This window comes from Opisthocomus hoazin, chromosome 12 (genome assembly GCF_030867145.1).
Source record: "Opisthocomus hoazin isolate bOpiHoa1 chromosome 12, bOpiHoa1.hap1, whole genome shotgun sequence".
NCBI classification, from domain to species: domain Eukaryota; kingdom Metazoa; phylum Chordata; class Aves; order Opisthocomiformes; family Opisthocomidae; genus Opisthocomus; species Opisthocomus hoazin.
This window is the reverse complement of record NC_134425.1, coordinates 3093245-3119277: the sequence shown is the minus strand read 5'-3', so window position 1 is coordinate 3119277 and position 26033 is coordinate 3093245. Positions and strand designations below refer to the sequence as shown.

General features: G+C 59.8%; 1 protein-coding gene across 2 annotated transcripts in view; it reads right to left on the bottom strand.

Annotated features, from left to right (window-relative positions):
• Positions 1–26033, bottom strand: part of WWP2 (WW domain containing E3 ubiquitin protein ligase 2) — a 44935-nt gene that overhangs the window by 8953 nt on the left and 9949 nt on the right. For both annotated transcript variants that reach the window (XM_075433754.1, XM_075433755.1), the window contains exons 5-11: positions 24673–24810; positions 23794–23890; positions 18458–18609; positions 15590–15806; positions 9137–9226; positions 5712–5886; positions 1636–1690 (exon numbers count right to left, since the gene is read on the bottom strand). In XM_075433754.1, the coding sequence (XP_075289869.1) occupies positions 1636–1690; positions 5712–5886; positions 9137–9226; positions 15590–15806; positions 18458–18609; positions 23794–23890; positions 24673–24810 (924 nt within the window). The remainder of the gene's footprint in view (positions 1–1635; positions 1691–5711; positions 5887–9136; positions 9227–15589; positions 15807–18457; positions 18610–23793; positions 23891–24672; positions 24811–26033) is intronic.

Here is a 26033-nt window from a genome sequence, read left to right as displayed (position 1 = left end):
ACCGCTGCTCGACCCCGCTCGGTGCCCGCAGCCCCACACACGCGCCCGGGCACCCCCCTCCCAACACGCGCTTCCCGCACGATTCGCACCCTCCGAACAGCAAGAGCCGCCCAGCCGCGGCTGGGCACCACGCGCGCTGGCCCCGTGGTGATCCTGCACCCGCTCCCCACCCCGCCAGCACCCCACGCACCCCCTCCCGTCCCGCTAGCCACCCCCTGCATGCGCCCACGCCCGCTCGCCGTCCCCCCACCAACACGTGTGCCCCACACGCCACACGCATCCTCCCTCCCCGTGTCTGCGTCGCTCCCCATGCGCATGGCCCTGCTCCATGCCAGCAGGGACGCCCCGCACGCGCGCTCCCCCGTCACCTCCCGGCCACCACGGCCCCCCGACAGCTGGAAGGAGCCCCCGGGCTGTGGCTCTGATAGAACCCCACATGCGTTGACTGGGACTGCATCCATCCTGGGGACTCCATCGAGGCCAGGGACCCCCGTCCCGGAGAGGCGCACACGCAGAGCTGTGCCTCCCCCCAGTCCACCCAGCCGTGCCAGGGACCCCCGCACACGCAGAGCTGTGCCTCCCCCCAGTCCGCCCAGCTGTGCCAGGGACCCCCACACACGTAGAGCTGTGCCTCCCCCCAGTCCGCCCAGCCATGCCAGGGACCCCCGCACATGCAGAGCTGTGCCTCCCGCCAGTTCGCCCAGCTGACTCTGGGGACAGGACCCTCCTCGTCCCAGGCCAGGGCTCACCTCGCTGATGCAGGAGCTGGGCCACCCAGCATGGCAGCAGAGGCTCCAGCAATGTCCCCATCGAGACCCTGCCCTTGGGGACCCCCTCAGCAGCCGGGATCCCCTCGGTCCTGCTCCAGGCTCCCCCCAGTTTTAACCCTTCTCCCACCCTCCCTGCCTGCCTGGCACAGCGCAGCCCCTCTGCACCCACGGGCACCCCAGCCTGCCCTCACCAGCAACGCTCCTGCCACGGGTGGGGGGGTCCCTCTGCCCTGGGGATGGCACAGGGACCTTTCAAAACATTCCTACAGGTGATGCTTGGGCCATGGGGAGAGGACAGCCAGCCCCGCTCCTGCCAGCTCCCAGCCCCATCCGGACCGGGGCAGAGCATCCCGGGAGCGGGCACAGCCGCGGGACGGACCCCTGCTCGGCAGAGGAGGGGTCTGGGGATGAGCGAGGAGTTGGATCCCCCATCTCTCCCCCCCGTCCAAAAGAACAACCACAAGCGCTTCTGCATTCAGTAGCTGCGAGAGACTGGGAACTCCTCCAGGAAAAGAGGGGGAAAAAAGGAAAAAAAGCTGGATTTCGAATCAGAGATCACGCTAATCGCGGGCAGGCTCAGCCCCACACGCAGCAGAGCTCATGGGACACTGGTTCCCCCGCCACTGCTCCCATTAATGCCAGGGACGGGAGCGAAGGAGCTGCTGACAGCACCGTCCTCATCGCTAGATGGGCAGGGTCCCGCTCTGGGTGATGGAGGAGCATCCCCAGCGAGCTGTCCCCATTGAGCTGTCCCCACTGGGCTGTCCCCAACAGGCTGCCCCCATTGAGCTGTCCCCACTGGGCTGTCCCCAGCGAGCTGTCGGGCGAGCGCGGCAGCGGGCAGTTGAGACGGCTCAGTACTTACCCCAGCCAGGAGGAAGGGGACCGAGAGGATCATTGTCAGACGGGGCGCCGGATGACTAGAGACAACAGAGAGGGCAAAAACACAAAATCAAAAACCGAGGCAGGGACGCCTGGGCAGAGCGGAAGGCAGAGGGGAGCCGTGCGGCCCCTGCTCCCGCTCGCAGCCTCTTGGCCCGAAGCTCCGGGCGAACTTAAAAAAAAACAAACCAACTTGTACACTCAAGAGGGGTAAAAAAAAAAAAAAAGGGAAAATTAAAAAAAAAAAGGGAAAAAAAAGAGGGAAAATTAAATAGGAAAAGTAAAAAAAAAAGGGGAAAATAAAAAAGAAAAAATTAAAAAAGGGGGGAAAAGGGAAAATTAAAAAGGAAAAGTAAAAAAAGGGAAAATAAAAAAGTGAAAATTAAAAAAAGGGAAAGTTAAAAATAGGGAAAATTAAAAAAGAGAAAATTAAAAAAGGGAAATAAGGGAAAAAAAGGGAAAATTTAAAAAAGGGAAATAAGGGAAAATTAAAAAAGGGAAAATTAAAAAGGAAATTAAACAGGGAAATAAAAAAGGGGAAAAAAAGGGAAAATTAAAAAAAGGGAAAGCTAAAAACAGGGAAAAATAAAAACAGGGGAAATTTTTTTAAAAAGGAAAATTAAAAAAAAGGGAAAGTTCAAAAAAGGGAAAATTAAAAGCAGGGAAAATTAAAAACAGGGAAAATTAAAAAAGGAAAATTAAAAAAAAAATGGGAAAATAAAATTGAAAGAAAGGCCCGAAGTCAGGAGCGGCTGGGGCGGCCGAGGGCCGCGCGGCACGGAGCGGGACGGCGGCTGCGGAGGTGCCCCGGCCGCTGGGCTCCCGCCGGCCCCAGCAGCTCCCCCTCTCCAGCCTCCTCCAAGAACCACACACGGGAGGGGAAAAAAACTCTCGCAGGCCTTTGCAGTGAAATCATTGCCGCAAAGCCCTGCCCACGGCCGGCGCTTCCTGGCGGGCGCGGCCCCCTCCTCCCGGCCCGGCCCCGGTGCCCCCGCACTGAGCCCGCATTCACGGCGCCCAGACGGGCCGCCCCCCCCCGCCCCCCTCGCCCCGCCGGGCCGCACAAAGCCCCGTTCTTCTGCCCCGTCACCCCGCCCGCGCCGGGGGATGCCCCGGGATGGGGGGAGCGGGCTGTCCCTGGGTGCGGGACCACCCCACCCATCGCTGGGGGGGGAGGCGCAGCCCCCGCAGTTTGGGGGTTCGGGGGGGGGGGGGCCTGCGAGTGATGCCAGTGGGTAAACGAGAAACGCGTGGTTACCGAAAAGTCGTTCTCATGGGGAGTCCGGAAACTGGGTGTCCCAGTCCCCCACACTGGGCTGGGGAGGGGGGTCACACTGGGCTGGGGTACCCAGGCTGGGGAGGGGTGTCAGACTGGGCTGGGGTGCCTGGGCAGGGGAGCTGGATCAGACTGGGCTGGGGAGCAGGGTCAGACTGGGCTGGGGTACCCGGGCTGGGGAGGGGGTCAGAGTGGGCTGGGGAGCAGGGTCAGCCCCAGGCCCAGGCACGGCTGCTACCTGGGGAGCCAGGGCCCCCCACTCAGACCAGCACTGGGTACCCCACAGCAGCCCCACACCGCGGGGATGTCCCGGGGCGCATCAGGGATGGGGCTGGCACAGTCCACGGCCCTCCGAGCTTCATCCGCGGCGCCCGACCTCACAGGCCGGGAGGGCACAGCAGCCCCTGCCCCAGCAGCAGCCCCCCACCCCCCCAGCAGCAGCCAGCCCAGGCAGCCTCCGCTCCCTCCCCACCCAGCCAGGCTGCCCAGAGATGCTGCCGAGTCACGTCCAGAGGTATCACCTCACCCTGACCTAAAAATAACTCCTTAAAACTAACAGGGCAGAGAGACGAGAGCCTGGGGCAGAGCTGCGGGGAGCCAGCCCGCCCGCAGCCCCTGGGAACAACGCAGCCCCTCGTGCCCGCGAGACCCCTCGGTGTGAGGGATGCTGGCGTGGGCGCACAGCCTGGGGTCCTTGGCTGCACCCCGGCCCCCTCCCCGAGCTGCGGCTTGCGCCAGGGGCTGCGCGGAGAGGGCTCTGCACGGCCCAGGGCTGCAGCACCGCTGGGCACCTCCTCACCCTCCTCTCCCGGTGAGGAAGGCAGGCGGATGATGGAGGGGGCAAGGCAAAGCAGCAAGCCCCTGCGGGGCAGGAGGCAGAGCAGGAGCCATAGCCGCTGGCAGCAGGGAGCTCAAAACGAAAAGTTTCATCAGGCTAAATTTGGAGCAGGAGTCCCTCCCTCTGCACTCCGCGGAGCCCGGCCAGGGCGAGTCGCCCAGCGCTGGAGCAGCTCCAGGAGCGAGCAGCAGGCCTGGAGCCCCGCCGGCCTCGGTGGAAGCCCCCTCCTGCGCAGCCCTCTGCAGCGGTCCTGCCAACGGCCTGCCCAGGAGCGCGGGCAGGCAGCGGGCAGCAGAGCCGTGGCGGTCCAGCTCCTGCTGCAAGGCTTGGAAGGACCAACGAGCTGTCCGGGGAGAGATGGGCGGGGGGGGAGAGGGGCAGAGCAGCTTCCCGCACCCCCGGTTGTGAGCGGCACCCGAGGACGGGCTCTGCACAACCACTCTGCCTGCACCACCCCCCCTCCAACAGAACATCCGAGCTCCTCGCTGGAGCGCAGAGCTCGTACCAGCAGCGCAGACCTCGTACCAGCAGCGCTGCTGGGACACGTCAGCCTCCCGGCTCTCTCCGAGAGGAGCCAAATGTCGATGGGAAGTTGGTCACCCTGCTCTGCCCCACCTTCACTCCGCACCTGCCCCACCAGAGCTCCAGGCCTCCTGGAAAGAGCTGTGTTTTATATCGCAGCACAGCTTCCGCGAGGCGCGGGGCCGGCCGGCAGCGGAGAGCACCGGGACGTCGCCACGCCAAGAGCTGGACACGCTCCAGGCTGGCTCCTTCCCAAGCACCGCTCACCCTGCAGCACAACGGCCGCCGGCACGGTCCTCATCATCAGAAGGTGCTTGCCGCTGCTGGAAGCTGGGTCCCGGCTCCAGCAGCAAAGGCAAGACCAGGACAAGAGCGGGCTCTGCCCAGGAGCTATGGCTCTGCGGGGCTGTGGAGACCATTCCCTGGGAAAGGAAATGCAGCTACTGAGCCCAAACCAGGAGCAAGGGGAAGAAGCGGAGAAAGCAGGGGGGAGCTCGCCGAGCCCAGCAGCTCTCGTTCCCTGTGCTCCCTGGTCCCCCGGCTCCTGGAGCCCTCACCATGCCAGCACTTGCAGCCTGGGCCTGCAGCTACTGCTGCTGACTCCTGCCACCACCCACAGAATCACAGAATGTTAGGGGTTGGAAGGGACCTCTGTGGGTCATCTAGTCCAACCTCCCTGCCATTGAAGGGTGTCCTACAGCAGGCTGCACAGGACCTCATCCAGGCAGGGCTTGAATATCTCCAGAGAAGGAGACTCCACAGCCTCCCTGGGCAGCCTGGGCCAGGGCTCCATCACGCTCAGGGGGAAGAAGTTCTTCCTCGGGTTCAGCTGGAGCTTCCTCTGCTTCAGTTTGTGCCCATTGCCCCTTGTCTTGTCGCTGGGCACCACTGGAAAGAGTCTGGCCCCGTCCTCCTGACACCCACCCTACAGATATTTATAAGCAGGACCCAGCTCGCTGTCCTCAGTCCAACCGAGACTTGGGGAGGGACAAGCTCAGCCCCAAGAGCCTCTCCTCCTGCTACAGACCAGGCTCCCACAGCTTCCTCAGCGCATGCCCAGCTCCAGCAGCACGCAGCAAGTCCTGCAAGCCTTGCAGGTCAGCAGCAAGGCTTGGCTGACTGGAGCCAAGGGAGAAAGCGTGTGCCTAGCCACGGTGGCACTGAAGGGACGCTGGGGACAGGCTGCTGAGGATGCCTCCCACCACCCTTCAGGGTCGTGCAAGCTGTTTTATAAAAAGAAAGTTACTCCCACGGGGTTCTCCGCACGCAGCAGAGGAGGTCATGGGCTCTCCCATCCACGCACTGCTCTGCTGAGCTTGCTGAGACGACAGCGCCCACGCAGCCCCGTGAGCTCCTCCCCATGCTCCAGGTCCCCCGGGTTGGCCCAGGTGAGACCTCCACCACCACGGCCCCCAGCTCTCACCTGGTACAGGAATCTTTGGCTGAACTGCTGCATGGCTCCTTGCAGCTGGTTTCGCTGGGACTGCCACTGCTCGTAGTTCCTGACATACTCAGCCGTTGGGCGCTGCCACGTGGTGGTCCTGGTGTTGTGGTCCACGTAGTAATACCTGCCTCGAGGATCCACGCGCTTCTCCCACCTGGAAACACCAGAGGAAGATGCCACTGCCTGTCCTCAGACAGCTCAGCAGGTCCTGCTGGAAGGTGCCTCCAGCTGCCGTGTGGCAACTCAGTGCTAATGCTGGTGTGTGGGCAGCAGAAAGGAACCCCACAGAGGTCTGCAGGCACAGCACAAGGCACACGCTATGGTCCTGCACCGAAGAAGCTCCCATTGCCCTCACCCAATGGCTGCCTCTGGGGTCTGGACATGCAGCAGCAGCTCGAGAACATCCAGCTGCTGCCCCAGAACGTGCCGAAAGCACGACCGAGAGGAGCACAGGGTTGCGAGCCACTTCCCCAGCTGCCACGCTCCCGTCGTGCTCCCCATGCAGCGGCTCAGCAGAGGATTTGTGGTTGAGTTCTGCCTCTCAGAAACACAAGTGAGAAAAGCAGCTCGTGATCCCCTGAGCAAGGAAGAGCTGAGAGCTGCCTTGGCCCAGGGTCCAGCTACGGAGACCATGACTTCTCATTTCACTCTGACACTGCAGGCTGACTTCAGACACTTGCTCTCAGGCTCCTCTCACGAGACTAAGATACCCTTTAACACAAGGGCTCCATTCCCACCTCCAGCCTCACCACTATTTTCACATCTGAAGGGGTTCTTTTGGGCACAGATCCACCAGAAGAAAAAAAAAAAAGACTTGAAGCAGCTCCCTGCAAGGGCACATGAAGCATAGACAGGATGCCTAGGCACCAGCAGAGCTCACACCAGGATGCCATAAGCCTTCCTCCAAGACAGCTGACCTCCAACAGAGACAAGGCACTGGGCTGGAGACCTGCGCAGGGGGGAAGGAGCACGCCTGGGGTACTCCCAAACCTACCTTTCCAGATAACAGCCTCCCTCCTCTAACACAGAATCACAGAGTGGTCGGGGTTGGAAGGGCCCTCTGTGGATCACCCAGACCAATCCCCTGCCGAAGCAGGGTCACCTACAGCAGGCTGCACAAGACCTTGTCCAGGTGGGGCTTGAATATCTCCAGAGAAGGAGACTCCACAGCCTCCCTGGGAAGCCTGTTCCAGGGCTCCATCACCCTCAGAGGGAAGAAGTTCTTCCTCGGGTTCAGCTGGAGCTTCCTCTGCTTCAGTTTGTGCCCATTGCCCCTTGTCCTGTCGCTGGGCACCACTGGAAAGAGCTTGGCCCCATGAAACACCAGACAGATCACAAGCTGTCGTAGGATCAGAAAGCAGCTGCAGAGACCACAGCTTAACAGAAGGTAGCGTGTGCCCACAGGAACCTGGAGGCTCCCGTGGAGGAGAACAGGACGGGTTTGTATTTCACTTGCACACACTACATTGGCGGTTAAAGCACACTTCAGTCATTCCAGCCTTGAAGGAACTCAGCCTAGAGAACAACAATGGTTTGGCTGTATTGAGTTCTCTGCTTTTAGGAGCACAAAGAGGTGAGAATTCAACAAGCTTCTGGAAAGCACGTAGCCCCCGGGGCTGTGTACAGCCTTTATGAGTTGAAGGCTGTTTAATCCTGCAAATGAAAGCACGGCCCTCCTGGACAGGAGCTTTGTGGAGTGCTTCCTGCAGGTCTCACCGAGCTGAGCAGCATCGTCTTCTCCAGCACAAGCAGACCCCAACGTGGCTGAGAACAAAAGAGGCCCCTCAGAGAGTCCAGGGTCCAGCTCCAGGTTTGGGGCACACTGAGCGTGCCTCTTTCTGCTCACCAGGAGCTCAGCCTTCAGCTAGAAGCATCCAAACTGGGAGGTGTGGTAGATACACCAGAAGGCTGTGCTGCCATTCAGCAAGACCTGGATAGGCTGGAAAGCTGGGCAGAGAGGAACCTGATGAGGTTCAACAAGGGCAAGTGCAGGGTCCTGCACCTGGGGAGGAACAACCTCATGCACCAGTACAGGCTTGGGGTGGACCTGCTGGAGAGCAGCTCTGCGGAGAGGGACCTGGGTGTCCTGGTGGACGACAGGTTAACCATGAGCCAGCAGTGTGCCCTGGCTGCCAAGAAAGCCAGTGGGATCCTGGGGTGCATCAAGAAGAGTGTGGCCAGCAGGGCGAGGGATGTTCTCCTTCCCCTCTACACTGCCCTGGTGAGGCCTCATCTGGAGTACTGTGTCCAGTTCTGGGCTCCCCAGTTCAAGAAAGATGAAGAGCTACTGGAGAGAGTCCAGCGGAGGGCTACAAGGATGGTGAGGGGACTGGAGCATCTCCCCTACGAGGAGAGGCTGAGGGAACTGGGCTTGTTCAGCCTGAAGAAGAGAAGGCTGAGAGGGGACCTTATAAATGCCTACAAATATCTGCAGGGTGGGTGTCAGGAGGATGGGGCCAAGCTCTTTTCAGTGGTGCCCAGTGACAGGACAAGGGGCAACGGGCACAAACTGAGGCACAGGAAGTTCCGTCTGAACATGAGGAAGAACTTCTTCCCTCTGAGGGTGACGGAGCCCTGGAACAGGCTTCCCAGGGAGGCTGTGGAGTCTCCTTCTCTGGAGATATTCAAGACCCGCCTGGAGAAGATCCTGTGCAGCCTACTGTAGGTGACCCTGCTTCGGCAGGGGGGTTGGACTAGATGACCCACAGAGGTCCCTTCCAACCTCTACTATTCTGTGATTCTGTGACTCTGTGATTCTGTTTTTCCAGGTGACATGAGACCCACCCTCTCCCTTCTCCTGTTCCTCGGGGGGACGTTGCCAGCGCCCCAACCCGAAGGCCCACCCCTCCGCTCTGCCCACAAGTGGCTGCATTGCTGCTCAAGTGCTCCGTGATTTCCGTGGACTGTTTAAAAAAAAAAATAAAATCCTCTAAGAGGCCAAAATGCAACCGATTGGAAGGCCTTTTCCTTTTACAAATGCTGGAAATGGCTTCGCTCCTACAGGCTTCTCAACAGCCCCATCAACGTAACGCATCTGCAGAGACCGGTAACATCTGCAGATGTTGCTACCAGTCAGCAGCACTGGACCTTTCTCATCCCTAGAGCCTATTTAGGGGCACCAGTGCTTATCTCTGGCAGAAAGAGTCCAAGGCAGGACCTACCGTGCCTGTACACCTTTGACAGCGAGGGGCTGCTAAGCGTAATGCTGTCTGAAGGAGTGACCACTTCCTGAGGATACAAGGTGTATCTTCAGGCCAGTAAATACTTGGTGGTCCCCTCCCATTTCTTTTTAGGAAGCAAAACACCTTCCTGCCACCTTCCCCACCTCAGCGCAGACTCCAGTGCATCTGCTACAACAAGTTATTTCGGTATCTGAGATGCCAGCTGCCCTCCGAGCTCCTTACCCTGGAGGAAGAGGTCTCTCCCACGTGGTGGTCTTGTTGTTATGGTCTACATAGTAGACTCTACCATTAGGCAGCTCTCGCTGTTCCCACCTGCAAGAAAAATAAAATCATGAGACAGTTGATACTTGCTGGCACAGAGATTGGACCCTGGCCAAGGTGGAGCTACCGAAGCAAACTGCCCTGTGCAATGCCTGCCAGAGCAGCGTGCCTCCTGCTGCAGGGTTCTCCGGGGTGCCGGTCCCCACAGCGATGGCTCCAGGGCCAGCGATGGCTCCAGGGCCAGCTGCGGAGAGCAGCACACCTCAGGAGAGGGCACGGAGGAAACCCAAGGCAGATGAGACGGTGCCTGTCCTCTCCTCAGACACAGGGGTGAAGCGAAGGGGCTCCGCTGGAACAAACAACGTGGATCCAGAAGCTTCTGCCTCTGCAGGGCAGCAAGAGCCAGAGCCTTGCTACACGTAGGACCAAGAGACTTCGCAGGCGTCTTCGTCTACTTTAAAGCGCGCCTGAACAGCCTCTCTAGGAAAACTGCCGGCATGCGCGTCCATCGGCTCGGACCGCAGCTGTGCGGCCAAGCCTCCCCCGCGGATCCTTGAGCTGTGAATAATTCATAATCACCTTATTACCAAGCATGTCCAGAGGGCTGCATCTGGTGGGTTAGCAAGCCTGCCTCCTCGCATTGCTTAGCTACAGCGTTCTAACCGTTCTTTAAAATAAAGAATGACAGCAGGTCTACACGGCAGCTGTTTGACTATCGGAGAGGTGCTGCTTTCTGCAAACAGGCATCACTTGGAGCATGAATTCCTGATTTCCTCTAGAAAGTAGGAGAGTCGGCGTAAAATTTCACACAGGGTCAGTTTTATGTCCTGTGAGTTTCTGATGTAGTTTTTGTTTGGTGACTCTTAATACATCTTTAAAGGGGAGCCTCTGAGTTTGGGCTGGGGCTGCATTTTCTCCTTGGCAGCCCTCCTGCTCGCTGCTGACAGATACCGCTCGAAAACACGGCGTGGTCACCAGGCCCAAGGCTCGGAGGTGGTCCCCAAGGGGAGCCGGTGCGATAGGGAGGCCTGGCTTCACACAGCTACACTGAAAACCATTCTTTGCTCTAATTCATTCATGAAAGTTTCTGCCCTGGCAAAGGTAAAAGCTCCATGGAGCACCATGCTTTCCTGTCAGCTTTTATTCTGCAGCAGAGAGAGGCGAGCCAGCAGCTGCTGACAGATAAATTGTTCTCCTGCCACACTTCTACTCCCACAGGTCTCCCTCCCAATTCCATCTTCATTCTCAATTAATCACCACAAAAAGCCCTCGGAAATTAACATACCAGCTTATGTTGTGACAGCAAGCAAACAAACCTGGGTTTGCAGAAAGCAAGCAGCTCCTTGTGAAGGAGATGCTCCAAGCGCTAACGCCCCATCGTCCGGGCTCGCACCGTCCCTGCTCACCCTCAGACTTCCCCAGGGGACAATGAAGCCACCGTACGGTGACCTCAGCCACAACCACGGGTTGCATGCATCGCCGACTCGACACCGCTCTCGAAAGAGAGCGGCAACAGGGAGAGCTTCAGTCGCGTTTCCAAGCCTGGGGGACCCCAGCGCAGGCAGCCTGAAAAACCTCTGCCCTGGGCAGAAGGCAACCTTGCACTCCGAGATAAGAGTCAGGTCCCTGAAAGCAGGAGAGGAATGTGAATGCCAGGCTCAGGATTTAGCTGAGAGATTGTCTAAGCCAAGTCAGAGCTGTTGGCTTCGCTCCTACGGGCTTCTCAAAAGCCCCGTCCACGCATCTGCAGAGACCGGTAACATCTGCAGATGTTGCTACCAGTCAGCAGCACTGGACCTTTCTCATCCCTAGAGCCTATCTAGGGACACCAGTGCTTATCTCTGGCAGAAAGAGTCCGAGGCAGGACCTACCGTGCCTGTACACCTTTGACAGCGAGGGGCTGCTAAGCGTAACGCTGCCCAAAGGAGTGACCACGTAAGAACAGAGCCGGCAATACCCGGAGCTGTTCCAGCATCAGGGAGTCCTTATCCCTCCACCCCACGGTCAGCCCCTTTCCTGGGTTACCTGTGGGCAGCACTGGGTGTCATCAGAGGGGAAACACCTGAAGCTTCCCGTTCATTAACAACAAACTCAGTGCTTCATAAGCATAGAAGTACCAGGACAGCTAATAAAAGATTGAAATCTCTAAAGAGAAAATCAGCGTAGCTAGGATTTCTTGAAGACACAAGCACGTCCACCCCATGAGATGGACAGCAGAAGGTCCCCCGGCATCTACAGGGAGAAGGCAGGGCTGTGGCAGTGCCGCTGGCGGGAGAGCTGCCCGCTGCAGGCAGAGTTTTGGGAAGCCCCCTCCTAGGCTCACACTGCAGGTGCTTCGGATCATCGCCAGCAACCAGAGATGGAGCCAGCACAAGGCTCCAGTGGAGGAACGCTGTTGGCAAACAAAACTCCAAAGCACAGCCCTGCTCAGGAGACTTCGCAGGAGTCAGCATCCCACAAAAAACCTTTAAGGGTCATCTTTCTGAGGTCAGCTGTACGCAACGGCCTGCTTTGGGCAGATGTAGAGACTGCAGCATCGCTCGCTTACGGTGAGAGCAACCCCAGCCAGATGCCCCACCCGCTCTGTCCACGCTGACATGCAGTGCTTCGGAGGTGAACGGGACCCTCAGCCTTGTGCACACAGAACCAGTGGTGCCAGCAGTTGTTACCAGATTGGACAGGTCCTCCAGACTCATCAGCAACAGGTTCTCTGATCAACATGGCTCTGAGGACTTGGAAGTCCTTTATGGCAAGAGGCTCACAAAGCCCCAGGTACCATTTCTGTGAAGAACCATTTCTGTGGTACCATTTGCTGTAGAGACCAGAAATCCCACAAGGAGGACTCCTCCAGGACAGAGGGTTTCTGGATCCCTCAGAAACTCCTCCGGGTGCCCTTGTGACTGCAAAGAGCCACACAGGACTGGGGAGAGCTGCTGGTGGTCACAGCTACTGGTTGCTGTCCTCGTCTCACACCCTAGACAGACAGGTAACGAGCTCCCATGTTCCTCAGGTCAGCAGCTCTCTGGTGATCCGAAGAGTAAATTTGCTGAAGGCTGCCTCGCCCTACAAACAGCGAATCACCGCCGTTAAGCAGCAAGCTGCGACGAACCCTTCTTGCTGCTGACACACAGCAATGGCCTGAGAGGCAGGGGCACGAGGGACAACCCATCCCTGCTGAGACCACCTTGCCCAGCTCTGCGCAGGCTTCAGCCTTTCCGAGCTTCCTTAAATCCCGTCTGCCGTCCCGCAAGGCACAGCTCGGGGAGACGGACGACAACAGGCTCTTCCCCTGGGGACACTCAGTCCAGCCGGCGAGGGACCAGCGAGGACGGGGCCAGCGAGGACGGGGCCAGCGAGGAAGCAGCCAGCGAGGACGGGGCCAGCGAGGAAGCAGCCAGCGAGGACGGGGCCAGCGAGGATGGGGCCAGCGAGGACGCGGCCAGCGAGGACGCGGCCAGCGAGGACGCGGCCAGCGAGGACTCGGGGGTGGGAGCTCTCACCCACGTGCACCACGGCTGCAAGCATGAAGCGCACGATGTGTCGGCCCCCGCTAGCTCCCCTCCGACTGCCCGCAGGGCTCGCGACGGCAGCGGATCCAGGGAGCCACGGACGGTGCGAAGCGGCAGCGCTGAGGCAACCCTGCAGTCCAAACAAAACGCCCTCCTTATGTAAGAAACCACAGCCCCGCGCCTTCTGCCAGGCAGCATAATGTACCTCTTTGTACGGGCGAGACAGCGCCGTGTACACACACCGCGCTAACGACCGTCTGTCCCCTGCGCAGGATCATCACTGATAGGAACCAGATGCGGGAGCCAGCGGCTCTTGTGCTCTCCCCCCTGCCTTGCGCTATCGGTCCGCTCGGAAACCCCTGCGTGAGAAGCAGGACCCCGCGCCAAAGGCCTCGAGCGCTGCGACCGGCCGCTCCTCTGCCACACACGCTCCCTGGCTCCGCGAGGAAACACGCTCTGCCCAAGCCAGGAGGATGTGAAGGAGGTTCTGGGCACTGTCGGGGCTGGAATTACTCAGAACACCTTCCAGCACCCTCCAGCCCCTAGAACAGACTCCCAGTTGTGTGAGAGATGCTTTTGTGCCCACCGCATCTGGTGCAGATGTTCAGAGACAACTCTCGGAGCAGAATAAATAGCTCTGAATCCCCACATGAACCCAGCCACTCTCGACTCCATCTGCACGCAGCCTGGCACGAGCAGGGAGGCCGGGGCTCAGCGCACCCACCAGCACGCAGCCAGGAAAAGCTGCCCCCCCTCCAGAGCCTGAAGGGAAGCTGAGCACGAGAGCTCTCTGCGCTCCCACCGATGAAAGGAGACACTCGGCAAACGAGGCAGGGCTCACGCAGAGAGCAGGAGGGACGCGACGGCTCTCCAGCTCTTCAGCGCCGGAGCGACCGGCAGCTCTGCAGGGGACGTTGCTCCTGCGAGCAGCAAAGCAAGAGTGATCACTCCCCAGCTCTGCTCTCTGCGCAGCCATCCCCGCGGGAGCCAGGCCAGCGAGGGGCTATCCCGCACCGCGTCCTGCAGAGCACGCTGCTGCCAGAGCTGAAGTGGCCTGGTTTTGTCTGCATCCCTTCTGCCTGAGACATCGCTGCCTCCACCAGCCCCCGCCAGCTGCATCCCCATCTCCCAAGCTGGGCCCCAAACCACCAGTCAAAGCAATACCCCGGTGTGGTGAGCCAGCCAGAAATCAGCTGCCCTAGACCAGGTCTCATGAGATCCCCAGAAGCTCATTTACAGCACCCCATGTTTTGTGCCACAGCGTTCCGTGCAATCGCCGTTTAGCAAATCCCTGTTTGTGCAAAGCCCTGTTAGCCCAGAACCTGCTCCGGCAGCTCTCGGGGCAGGGCTCGCACCGTGGACACCTCGATGGACTCAGTTCTCCGCTCTCCTTCACCTGGGAAGACGCTGACATGTGGTCTCCACTGGACCAAGCAGGACAGCTGCTACCCAAGCCAGCCCACTCGGACAGCACACGCAAGAAGTTTGCTGCCCCTTTCGCCTCCACAGATCCTACAGCCAGGACAGGGAGGGACAGATACACAAGGTGTTCATCCAAGGTGTCTCCAGAGATCCAGATTCCGCAAGCTCAGCCTGGAGTATGGCTCACTACTCCTTCACTGCTCTTCTCCAGCCATCTCCCAAAGCACAACAGCTTTATCCTCTGTCCTGCTTCGACACACACGGTTTTCTGGTGTGTGAGCACAGCAGGGAGACAGGCACGGAGAGGATGCGGGCCACCCAGCTGGACCAGGTAAACCAAGTCTGGCGTGTCTTAGAAAGCAGTGCTTACAACCTCCCCAGGCCTCTGGAAACCCCAATCGTGAGATACTCACGGGGTCCTCTCCACCCCGGGAAAGAAACAACAGCTTGTTTCCACCTCGGGCTGTGGAGAGGTGGGGAAAAGGAGACCTTCAGTCTACCTGGCAGGAGCAAAAAGGGGGATAAGCTCTGGCTGAAATAAAGACCTTTTTCAGAGCACTGGACTTTTCCAGCTGCCTGGAAACAGGAAGCGCCCAGGCCGGAGAACAGAAACCCTCACACACCCCACATAAAGGCACACTGAGCCGTTAACCCTAATTACCTGTGACTGACACACGAGCGAGGCCCTGACCTTCCAGGCATCGCCTCAGCCAAAGGAAAATAAACAGCTCCCTTCATACGAAACACAAGCCATTTTCAACGCCCCCCCCTCGTCGCTTTGCGTTTTCAGTCCAGAATTAAAAGTGCCTGAAACACAAGGGGAGAAGGACCCAGCCGCAGCCCAGAGTGGGACTGAGCCCAGAGCCCGCCCGCTGTCCCCACCGAGAGCCAACGCACCCACCAGCACTGCTCAGCCAGCCCCAGCTCTGCTCCCAGCCCCTTCCCCACGTCCCACGGAGGAGGATGTGGAGCATCCGCACCGGGGCGAAGAACAGGCACAGCTACACGAGGATCCTGCCCACCTCCCCGCAGCAGCGGCCGGTGCCTCCGCAGAGTCTCTGGAGGGCATGTCCGCACCCTCCTGCTCAGCGGGAGCTCCCTGGAAACCCACACTCACTCTCTGTGTATTACCCCAGAGACCCACAGCAGACACAGACCAGACCCCAGCCCAGAGAAGGACTCCACAACAGCCAAGCCCCGGCCGGACAGCTCAGATGAGGGAGGACAGGCTGTGCCAGGCGCGAGGGGACACAGGGATCCCCGACAGACACCCCCAGGCCCTCTCTACTCTGCTGACCACCATCATTTCCACCAGCTCCTCCCTCAAACATCCTCTTCTTCCAGCACACAGCAGTGCCCCAGTTTGCTCGTGTCACCCCAGCCGTCCTGCCAGGGCTGTGCCTCCCTCCCCGAGGGCCACAAGTTCTCCGTCGTGCTGGCCCTGCTGGGGAAAGAAAAGTCTGAAGCGGAAGGCAGAGCTTACCCAGGGGGCAGAGCATCCAGGGCTGGCACTGCTGCCCGGGCCGGCGGGGCGGTGGAGCCGGCGGCTGCCTCCTCTGCCTCTCCAGAGCTGGGCAGGGCGGGAAGGGCAGGAGCAGCAGAGCTGTCAGCCACGCTCGGCACTGCTGGAGTCGCTACGGTCGCTCCTGCCGCCGGCCTTTCCTCTTCGACGTCCACAGCACCCGCTGCGTCTCCGTTCACTGCAAAGGCAGAGGGCAGAGACGTCAGCACCCGGAAAGGGTAACGCGGGGCCCGGCTGTTCTGCTGCACCCACGCAGCCCTGGAAGCAGAGTGCGTGGTGGGGGGCAGCTGCTACCACCCAAGCACGGGACTCAGGGTGCTCCCAGCCTGCAGCAAAGGCAGCAACTCCTTCACCCAGCAGTCAGATCCCTCTGGGAACCGCTGCCTGTGTCCTCAGACAAAAGCACAGGGTACTTTGCACATGTACTCAGTATCTCTTCAGCCTCTTGCAAACATGCTGCATGCCTGATGGGAATTCAGGTAACGAGCGGGAGCTCAGAAACCCCGGGCACAGTGCCCTCTCCCTGGGCAGAGCAAAGCTCAGGCTCAGCACGTCAGCTGCACCGGTAAGAGCTAAACATTGCTGGAATCCACTGAACTTTTGGAAAAGGGAAGGGGAAAAGACAGAGCAGAGGAAAATTACAAAGAAAACTGATGAGGAGGAAAACGCAGACCAAAAAAATGAAAGGGAATTTGTTTGACGAATATTCATTTGAAAGCCAAAAAACCCTGGGACTTGGCAGTCCAGCAGAGGATAACTTTCGCTACAAGCCATCCTGGTTTCAGTGGCAAAGCAAAAGTGTTAAAAACAAATCAGCAACAAGTAACAAAGGAGTAAGGGATGCAGACAGAGCTCCACAAGTTAGAGCTGAGAAAGCATAAAACTGTAAGGGAAGTATCTGTGTCTACAAGCCCAAATATTTAGAAGTATTGCAGGAAAGACCTCACAACTGTATAAATCCCCACAGACGGGAGCCTGAAGACCTACAGGCACGCTGCAGGAGAGGCAAGCTGCTCAGAAGGCTTTTGCTTTGCAGCTGGAGGCGAGCAGGACAGCATCCTCCAGCACCAGAGGAATCCTGGTACACGGCATCAGCAACTAAAGGAGCCCCTCCAGCAGCATCTACGGCAGACTTCCAGGTCAGCAGGCTGACAGCAGCTTCCACCGGAGTCCTGCGAGACCCAGCTGAGCAGCTCTGGCTGCCACTCATTTCTAGTGAGCCTGGGAAAGGTGATTTTAGAAGCTTCAGCCACGTAGCGCCAATCTCCAAAGGGAGAGGCAACTACGCTGTGATCGGTTTGATCTCAGTCCTGGAAAAAGCAGGGGAAAAGCTGATCCAAAGTTCACCTGATAAGGAAGGGCTCCAGGGGAACACAGCTAGGGCTAAGCAACGTTGCTGTGGAGAAGACACGCCACGAAATAATCTCCTTTTATTGTCAGATGAAATTACAGCTCTGTGAGGGACAAATGTAATGGGGACGTTCTTGCAACAGTCTGCTCAAAAAACACGATAATGTCACCAAAATGTACCAAACTGAGGAGGAAGAGGATGGTTTCTAGAGGCATTCCACAGAGTGCAAGACAGGGTGTCCAGCACTAGTCCCAGCCACCCAAAACACTCATCTCCCCATCCTCAAGTGTAAAATCATCGCTGACAGAACTTGTGGGAGACACGGAGGTTGGCGAGTGGTAAACAGCGATGAGGACAGCACAGTCATAAAGCCACTGGGGACGCTGGGGCCAGGCCAATAAAATGTGCTTTACACAAACCAAAGCCAAGGAGCCAAGCCGTACTCGGGAACAAAAACTCTGGCCACAGCCTGAGGGAGTGTCCCCGGCACAGCGAAGACGCTGGAAGGGCTGGGCGGGCACAGGGGACACCGCGCAGCGTCCCTGCCCCGTACAGCACCGAGCAGCGGCGACGAGCCGCAGACCAGGAGAGACAGCTGAAAGGCAGCGTTTCACGTCAGCCTTGCGCTCCCCCGTCTCCCTCCCAGAATGAGTTCTGGCAAAATTGAAATTGCATCGCTCCACGTTTTTTCCAATGAAACAGGGAGGGAGAGGGATTCTTCCTTTTGGGTCGAATAAAACATTTCCTCCTATCCAAACCAAAGCACTCTGCTTCCCCTTCCAGGTCTCCGACAAAAGCAAAAGAAAGGATGGTGCTGTCAGAGAGCCAGAGAAGGAAAGCAGATAAACCGTTTGCAGCTTCGCAGGCAGGTACTCAGCAGGTCCCAGTCCCTGCTCCACCAGGTACTCAGCAGGTCCCAGTCCCTGCTCCACCAGGCTTTGTGGACAAAACCAAGAAAAGACAAGAGAAACTTTTCCAAAAATACTCTCTGGTGTAAGAATCAGCCTCCTTTTGAGAGGTGGGTTTGTGCCTTCTCTGGTGCTCGACAGACAGCTGCTCTTCCCCTCTTCCATGGGCAGAGAGCTCAAAACATTTTCGCTGAAGACTGATGGACAAATTCAGCTGAACGGTCCCAACCCTGAAAAAAGTCCACTCAGCTGTGACAACTGTCCTCCTTGCTGCGGCAGTGACACTGCTGGCATCCCTTTAAAAACCTGGAGCTGGATGCAGTATTTTTTGTCGGGGAGACTCCAGACAGGAGCCACAGAAATCATTCACGATAGGCAGAACAGATCCCACCAGCACGCTCTGCGGAGCTGCCCAGCTTATCAAAATTAAAATCAATAAATTCAATCAATTCACAGGGAGAAAATTCCCAGGCGCTATGAGATCTTTTATCTTAGCAGAAATCAATTTTCTCCCACAAGACGCAGCCCGGAGCCCTGTCCCCCTCCCAGCTCCCGCAAGCGCTGGTTCACCTGTGCCGTTGGCCGTGCCGTTGGCCGTGCCGTTGGCCATGACGGCGTGCTGCGTGCTCTTGGCCTGCTGCCGGTGCCGGCTCCTGGCACTGGGACTTTGCTCTCCACTCCCCGTGTTCTGCCTGGCCACCCCGGCCGCGTGTCGGTGCGCCCTGCAAAGGAAAGAGACGCGGGGAGGTGAAGCACACCCCCAGCCTCACAAAGAAAACCCTGCTCCTGCCTTTCTGCCTCGGCCTTGTGCTGCTTGTCCCCCCGCCCAGCCACCAGTCTCCCCCGAGAAGGGCTGGGATGCAGCCACGTGCCTCCGCCCTGAACTTCGTGCTGCTTCCTCGGACCTGCCAGCCTGCCCACAGGTCCCGGCACCGTCCCACGGAGGAGTAACCTGGGTGACAATGACCTTGCTTCTCTTTGCAGGCGCTCACCCCAGCTGCCCCACGTGCCGAGGAACAGCCCCGGGCACTCACGGACAGAAACCCGCGTGCGGCACCAAGCCGTCACGGCTGCTGGCAGCGCGCTCCTTCCACCCCTGCAGTAACGCTCCCAGGAGAGACCCCACGCCGGTGCCAGCTCCCACACCACGGTGCCGTGTCAGCTGCTGGCGGGACCCCTCAGCGTGCCCCCCGCCCAGCTGCCAGCCTTGCACAAAAGCAGGCGAGGATGGTGCTGCCAGGACAACCCTGGCCCCTGGGAAGCAGGGAACACACAGCCGGGAAAGACGGGAGCTGAAATCACGGCACGGGTCATGACCGTCTCGGATGCGGCCACTCCGTCTCTCAGGGGGGTCTTCTCTTTGTGCCACGCTGGAGCTCCCCGGCCACCGCGTCCCCTTCGCCGGGTGACGACACCGGCCACGCAGACCAGGGCAGCCCGACCTCAGCGGGCAGAGCGCCTGCAGCACCCCCCAAGCAAGCTCTCCCGCTCTGACCGCCCTGGGCCCTTGAGGCATTCCAGAAAAGGCTGGGTTTTCACGTTGATTAAAAAACCTGGTCATTAGGGCAAGCCAGGAGGGGGCCAGGGGCCAGGGGAGCAGAGGCAGAGCCCGGCCACCTCCACCCAGGATCATAGCCTGAGGCAGCAACCACAGAGGGCGAGGACCGCAGGGGTTAGGAAGTTGGTTTGCCCCAGCCAAGTTCTCCCCATAAAAGGTCAAAACCCACAAACTGTCCCCAGGTCTCAGGGCTGGAGCTAGGAGGGGGCGGCAGCTCGGCAGCGACAGGGCGCAGCATCGGTCATACCACCCTCACCAGCTTCAGCGAGCCCTTGGTTCCTCCCACTCGCTCCGGAGCTGCTCTCCTTGGGGAGCGGCTCACCACACTGGGCAGAGCGAGGACTGGGATCGGGAGGAGACATGGGAAAGCAGGAGATGGTTGTTGAAAATAGATCAGATAAGAGCCACAGGCAGAGCAGCCCATAAGCAGGAGCTGTCAAGGCCACTTCGACCAGCCATGGACCTTCCCAGAACAGGGGCTCCTCGAGGCGAACTCACCCCAGAAACCCCGGCTACGGCCAGGACACCGCTGCCTGCTGGGGATTTGCTTTGGCCACCAGCACCTGGGGACTTGGAGCGGCTCCGGGCACAGCACAGGCTCCTCTTCCCCACATCGGGAGGTGAAGGTTGCCCCACGCTGCCCGTCCGTGGGACTCAGCGGGGCACACCGGCACCACTCCCCTCCCAAAAGCTGGCCAGGACCCACCTCCCCACGCACACCCCGCGGCGAGTCCGGGAGGTGGCATGGCCCCCGGAGCCCCAGCCGGAGGGCAGCGGGCCGGTGGCACCTGTTGGCAGGAGCCCATCCTGCCGGAAGCGGCCCCCGAGGCACGGGACGGATCCTGTCCCTGCCCTTCTCAGCACAGATGAGCTCAGAGCTGCCCAGGGAGTTTTTAGAAACCAAAACAGGATGTTTCCAGGCTGCCAGCCGGCCACGCAGGGTTACCAGGCCTGAATTAGCCGGCCCGCCGCCCAGCCCAGCCCAGCCCTCCTACGAGTGCTCCCATCTGGGCATTGTCTTTTAATAGACGCGTGGAAACAAACCCAGCGAGGCCACGTGAGAGCGGCGGGGCTGGGAACGCGCTCTTAAAATAGGAACGGGGAGAAAACGAGGCACAGCGCGGATGGGAACGGCCTCTCGTGGCCACGGCGGTGGGATGGAGCGGGGCGTGCGGAGGGCAGCCCACCTCCCAAGCGGCTGGCAAGACCCCCGCTGTCCCCTGCCCGTCAGGGACATCGGGCGGCTGCCCCGTCACCCCTCCTGGGCGGGAGGCAGAGGGAGCAGACGATGCCAAAGAGGAAAGTGGCGTCAGCCAGGGTGACGTCAGCTTTTCGGCTCCCCTGCTTCTGCCAAGGCAGAGCCCCCACGCTGCAGAGGTCAATGTGGACCCTGGGCATGAAACCGAGGAACGGCCACCTTCTCCCAGCGCGGTGGCCAGAAGGTCCCGGCATGAGACGCCAGCAGAGGTGGCAGCACCAGTCTCAGTCCCACATCAGATCACAAACTGCAGCCGAAGCGGGGGGAAGGCAGAGCACGCAGCCGGGAGCCGGCACCGGCTGCAGGACGTTGGGGTATGACCACTGCAAAACGCAACCGGGCGAGCCCCAGCGCCACGTGGGCAGCAGGGGCTTAGCTCCCGAAACACAGAGCCGAGAAATTCCCCCAGCCCCTGCGAAGGGGGAAGGAGGCAGCCGTGTCCCCCCGCACCCAGCCCTCACGGCCGCAGTGCCGGGAGCAGAAATACCACCACCCTGGAGCTGGGGCAGGAGGAACACCCCCTCGCCCCACGGCAGCGGGACGTGCAGCCGAAGAGGCGCCTGGCTCCAAAACCCTGAACCTGGCTCTGGCACCTGGCTCCAAAACCCAAACCCAGTTTATTCCTCTATACCCATCTCCTTGCAGCTGGTTCCAGATCCACCTCTTGGCTTGTTGCCCTGAGCAGCCCCCCAGCCCCTCCGCAGCAGCAGGCGGCACCCCCTGCCTCTGCCTCTCCCCTGCCTGTGCCAGGGCTGCGATCGCAGCTCCCCTGTCCCTGCGCTGCTGCTGTGCCACCCCAGAAGCCACACGCCTGGGGACATCCTGCAGCCACACGCGGGGCTTTGCAGAGCACGGGGTCTCACAAAGGGAAATACTCCGCGCAAGTGACCCGGCAGAGCGTCTCCCGCCGACCCTCAGGGATGCTCATGCCCATCAGCAGCTGAGCAGTGACTTTCGGGCGTCACACCAGCAGACAAAGCAAAGCGTGCTGCGCTGAAGAAACCACTCGAGTTTGCACGAGCTCATGACAGGTGACAGCAGTTTCTCACGGCCGCGGTCAGATCGCGATACGCGACGTGGCTCGCCAGCCAGAGCCTCTCCGCAGGGCGAGCAGCAAACCAGGCTACTTCATTCCTTGCTGGCAGAAGAGGCCCCGTTGGCCACCACAAGACAAACGGGGATTGTGGCAAGTCTCTGGGCACCCACGGCACCAGCTCTCAGCCAGGGACCTCTGGGCTCTGTGTTCTCTCCGCACAGAGGGCTGTGGAATTTCACACCCCGTCACCAGGATTAGCAGCAAATCCCAAGATGACATTTGTTCAGGAGAAGAAAGAGAAGCCCTGACCAAGCAGTTTCCCTTGAGGGGACAGTGTAGAAATAGCTGAGGAGCAAAGAATGACCCTTTTCTTTCCATCCTGCCTCCGAGCAAGTTTGCCAGCATCCATCACCAAGCCCACGAAAATAAACACGGCTCTGCGTATAAACAGAGCGAACATCAAACAGCATTCCCATGTGCAAAGGACCCATACTCCAGTCCGGAGAAGGCAGCTGCCTCCACGGCGGGTACATACAGCAGCGCTCTGCCCCGTGTAGCAGTACTACATCAAACCGTGGAGTTCTGTCCAGAGCAACCCTAAATTCAGGTGAGTGTAGGATGAATTGAAAACTAGCTGGGATGTTTCCCGTCTCGGAGCAGGCATGGGATTTCTAATGATTGCAAGCACACCTGGAAGTTCTCTGCAGGTCCTGTGCAGAAGTACTGGCCAGACCTCACCACACTTCTCTCGCAGGTTGAGACACCAAAAGCAGAAACCACTTCCAAGCAATCAGACATCGTTCGGCATCAGAAGCAAGCAGTCACCAGGCTGAGCCTCCCAAACTAGAACTTTCTTTGCAGGCTTTCTAGCACCTCCTGATAGCTGCTAAGTGGCTGCAAAGTCCAGCTCCAGGCAAGACACTGAGCACTCTCTCGCCCCTTAGAAGGCTTTAACACCTGGACAGCAGGAACCAAGAGGAGCAGCCACAACACAAGGGCACCAACTGTGTTCAGCAGCCTGCTCCAAGTTTCCCATCCCACTCCCTCCTTGGGTGGGAGACAAAACACACGATATGGAAGGACAGGGTCACTTTTCAGAGCCAAAACCATTTCTCCCCTTCGCTCTTGCATGTGCCCAGCGGATGAAGAAGGAGCAGAAAAGCTCGAGGTGTGGGCTCACTGCTGAGAGTGCTCCTAAGCCTGGGGGCATGCAGAACCTCTTATCGGGCAGGCTGCAGGCACCCTCTCTGCAGGCACACTCCCGACCAGAACATCTGTATAGGCTGCTGGGCCACTGCCACACTCTGGAAATATAAATAGGTGTTAAATTCAACTCCATGTTGACAGTGTGACACGTCTCTCAATAACCACAGCTCCAAAAGGAGCAGCGCTGAGCCACTCCAGCCCAGCGAGAAGGCGAGGCAGGGCAGCGGGCCAGGCACAGGATGGCCTCCTGCCCAAGCATCTCATTTCCTTTGGAAGCAGCTGTTATTTCCCTGCAGCTCTGCGTGCTCCGCTTCTCTTGTTCTCCCTGGACCTTCGGAAGCGTCCCCCTGTGACCGTCGCCCAGAGGGGCCTCGTGCTTCCCAGCCTGGCCCAGCGCCTGGCCAGGGGTGTGCTTCAAGCATGAACTGGGGTCCCTGTAATCCCCGTTTGACGGGACCCCTGCAGACCAGCCCTTTGCTGGTTTGCCTGGTCACAGCCTGCCCCACACCTCCCTGACAGCCCATTCCTTTGGCTGCCAGTAGAGCAACTGGTGGAAACTGCCTGGGCCGTCACAGACCTGATGTTCCTTGAGAAATAAATACTTTGAGAGAGGCTCGGGTCAGCCACACCCCAGTTGTATGACCCGCTCCCAGCTCCGCTGTCCTCCAGGAGGTCGGCCAGCCCACCTCTGCTCCGCACCTCCTATGGGCTGCTTTACTGGGGGCTCACTGGGAGATCCGGAGCGGGGTCCACCGCACAAGGATGATCTAGACGCTTCTCGGCTGCCTCACGGCTGCAGCAACCACCCAGTAACAGACTGACAAGTGCTGCCAGCACAGGACCCTTACCTTGGTCTGCTTCCAAAGCAGTTTGTACTGGGAGGCTGGTGTCTGCCCTCCGTGGCTGCAGCCATGCTGCTGGGGTCCCGTCCAGGCAGCTGGGACCCTGAATGTGTGGAGAAAAAGTGGGTGAAGAAAATGACGGAGGCACCTACTACTTCTACCCTCCTTCCCTCCCTTCATCCTTCCAGAAAGGAGACCTAAAGGCACAACAGCCCCATGCATTACAGGACAGACCCAGCAGCACGCACGGAGCCCCTGCTCTCCTCTCCCACCGCTGTGCGACGGCAGAGCCCGTCCCCACAGCACCCCACGGCTCCAAGCACAGCACCGGGGAAGGCAACCGCAGGACTCTGCAGAACCGGCAGCACCAGGAGAGTGGCCGCATTTAAGACTCCCCGATTTCACAGGTTTCATCTCCCAGCAAGGAAGAGGAGGAGCCGAGGGAAAGCAACGCACCAGCCCCTGCCCAGCACGAGCTCTGCTCGCTCCCCTGGCAGCCCCGATGGGTCAGACATCAGTCCACGTCTCCGCACGCCCTCTGCCACAGCGAGCCCTTTTCTGAGCAGTTTATTAAACACCGAAGCCGTTTCCCCAGCCCACGAAGGCCAGCGAGGGAAGGGGCCAGGGGCTGGTGGAGGGCCTGGAGCAGGGCCGCTCCTCTCACGCCGTCGGGGAGGCAGGGCACGAGCTTGTCGACGCTCCCGTCCCACCGCACGCTCGCTCCTGCGGCAGCCCAGACACACGCCTGGGGCCGGAGCCTTACCTGGGAGAGGAGGGGGCTGCTGGCGCTCGGACATTTGCTCGCAGCCCCGCTCCTCTCCCCGGCGCTGCTCACCACCTCGTGCTCCGAGCGGCCGCACGCACGCGGAGACGGGCGGCACTCACCCTCTGTCACGGCGCTGCCATTAGGCAGGCTTCCCAGATCAACAGCAGGCCCGTCCAGGAAAATCGTCAGCTCTCCGCCGGAGACAACGCTGCCTTTGTTCTCCGTCTGCAGGTCCAGGGTCAGCTGCCTGTTCTCCACTGTTGAAGACGAGGGGACACAGAGAAAGAGACAAAGTGGTCACCACTGAGGATGCCAGCCATGATGGAAGATGGCTCCACCACCCCAGCTCCCCCATGGGACGCGACGTCAGCCTCCTGGTCCTCTCCAGGCCTCCCCATGCCCCCAAAGGACAACGTGCCTGCTACCTTGGGGCCAGCTGTCCCAGCCAGCACCACTGGCATGGGCCCCACGCCTACAGGTACCCACCAGCATCGCCAGAGGACATGCGGCCAGCCCCACCACCCGCTCCCGAGGAAGACCATTGCTCATCATCATCATCAGCCATTGCTCACAACGCAGGGTCCCTCCCTGCAGATGAAGCTGCCCCAGAGCTCCCAGTTGCAACGCAGCCGAGATCACCATCGCCCACAGATCCAGAAGCTGGGGCTGTTGCAGAGACCACGGAAGCAAAGCCGAGGGATTCGGGTGGTTTGACACAACGCACGGGGCAAGAAGGGTCCTGCATGAGGGTGACCACCGGCAGGTGCCTGGGACATGAACCAGGCTGCTGGCTACGTGCCCAGCGGTGCCTGCAGCCCTGGCCTGCCGCAGAGGAGCAAGCAGCACCTTTCAGAATCGGGGTTATCCTCACACCACCTAGAAAACCCAGGTAAGCAGCAAAGGAAAAACCCCAGGCGCATCCCTCCATCCTGATCCCCGCGCATCAGTTCCACCGAACGCAACCGGCACAGCGGGCTGCCCCCAGACGCACAGAAACGCCCTGCTGCAGCATCAGACTGCCTTCGCAGAAGCTTCTGGAAGGGGTGGCATGGGCTGGGAGGCTCCTGGAGACAGCCGCCAGCTCCACTCCCCTCCCTCGTGAGCCAGTTTGGCTCCAGCAGCTTCGCGAGACTTTCCCAGTCGCGGCTCCACACATGGGCGGGCACTGTGGCTTTGCTGAGGGGTAACGGCCCCGGGAACGCCGCTCTCCTCTCGGGCACGGAGCGAGGGGCTGCAGCGGCGGGGGACCCAACAAGCGGCACGGTGCCACGCACGGGGCACCCAGCAGCTGCTTCGAGAACCAGCGCCCGCTCACATACGCCGACAGCCGAGGCTCTCTGCCTCCCTGCGCCCCAGGACAGACACCCACCACCCTTCCAGCCCCTCCGAGGTCTCCCAACAGCTCCCTACAGCAGCACGGGGTGTCCCCAGAGCCGTGGGGAAGCCACCGGCACCCAGCACGGCTAGAGCAAGCCGTGCA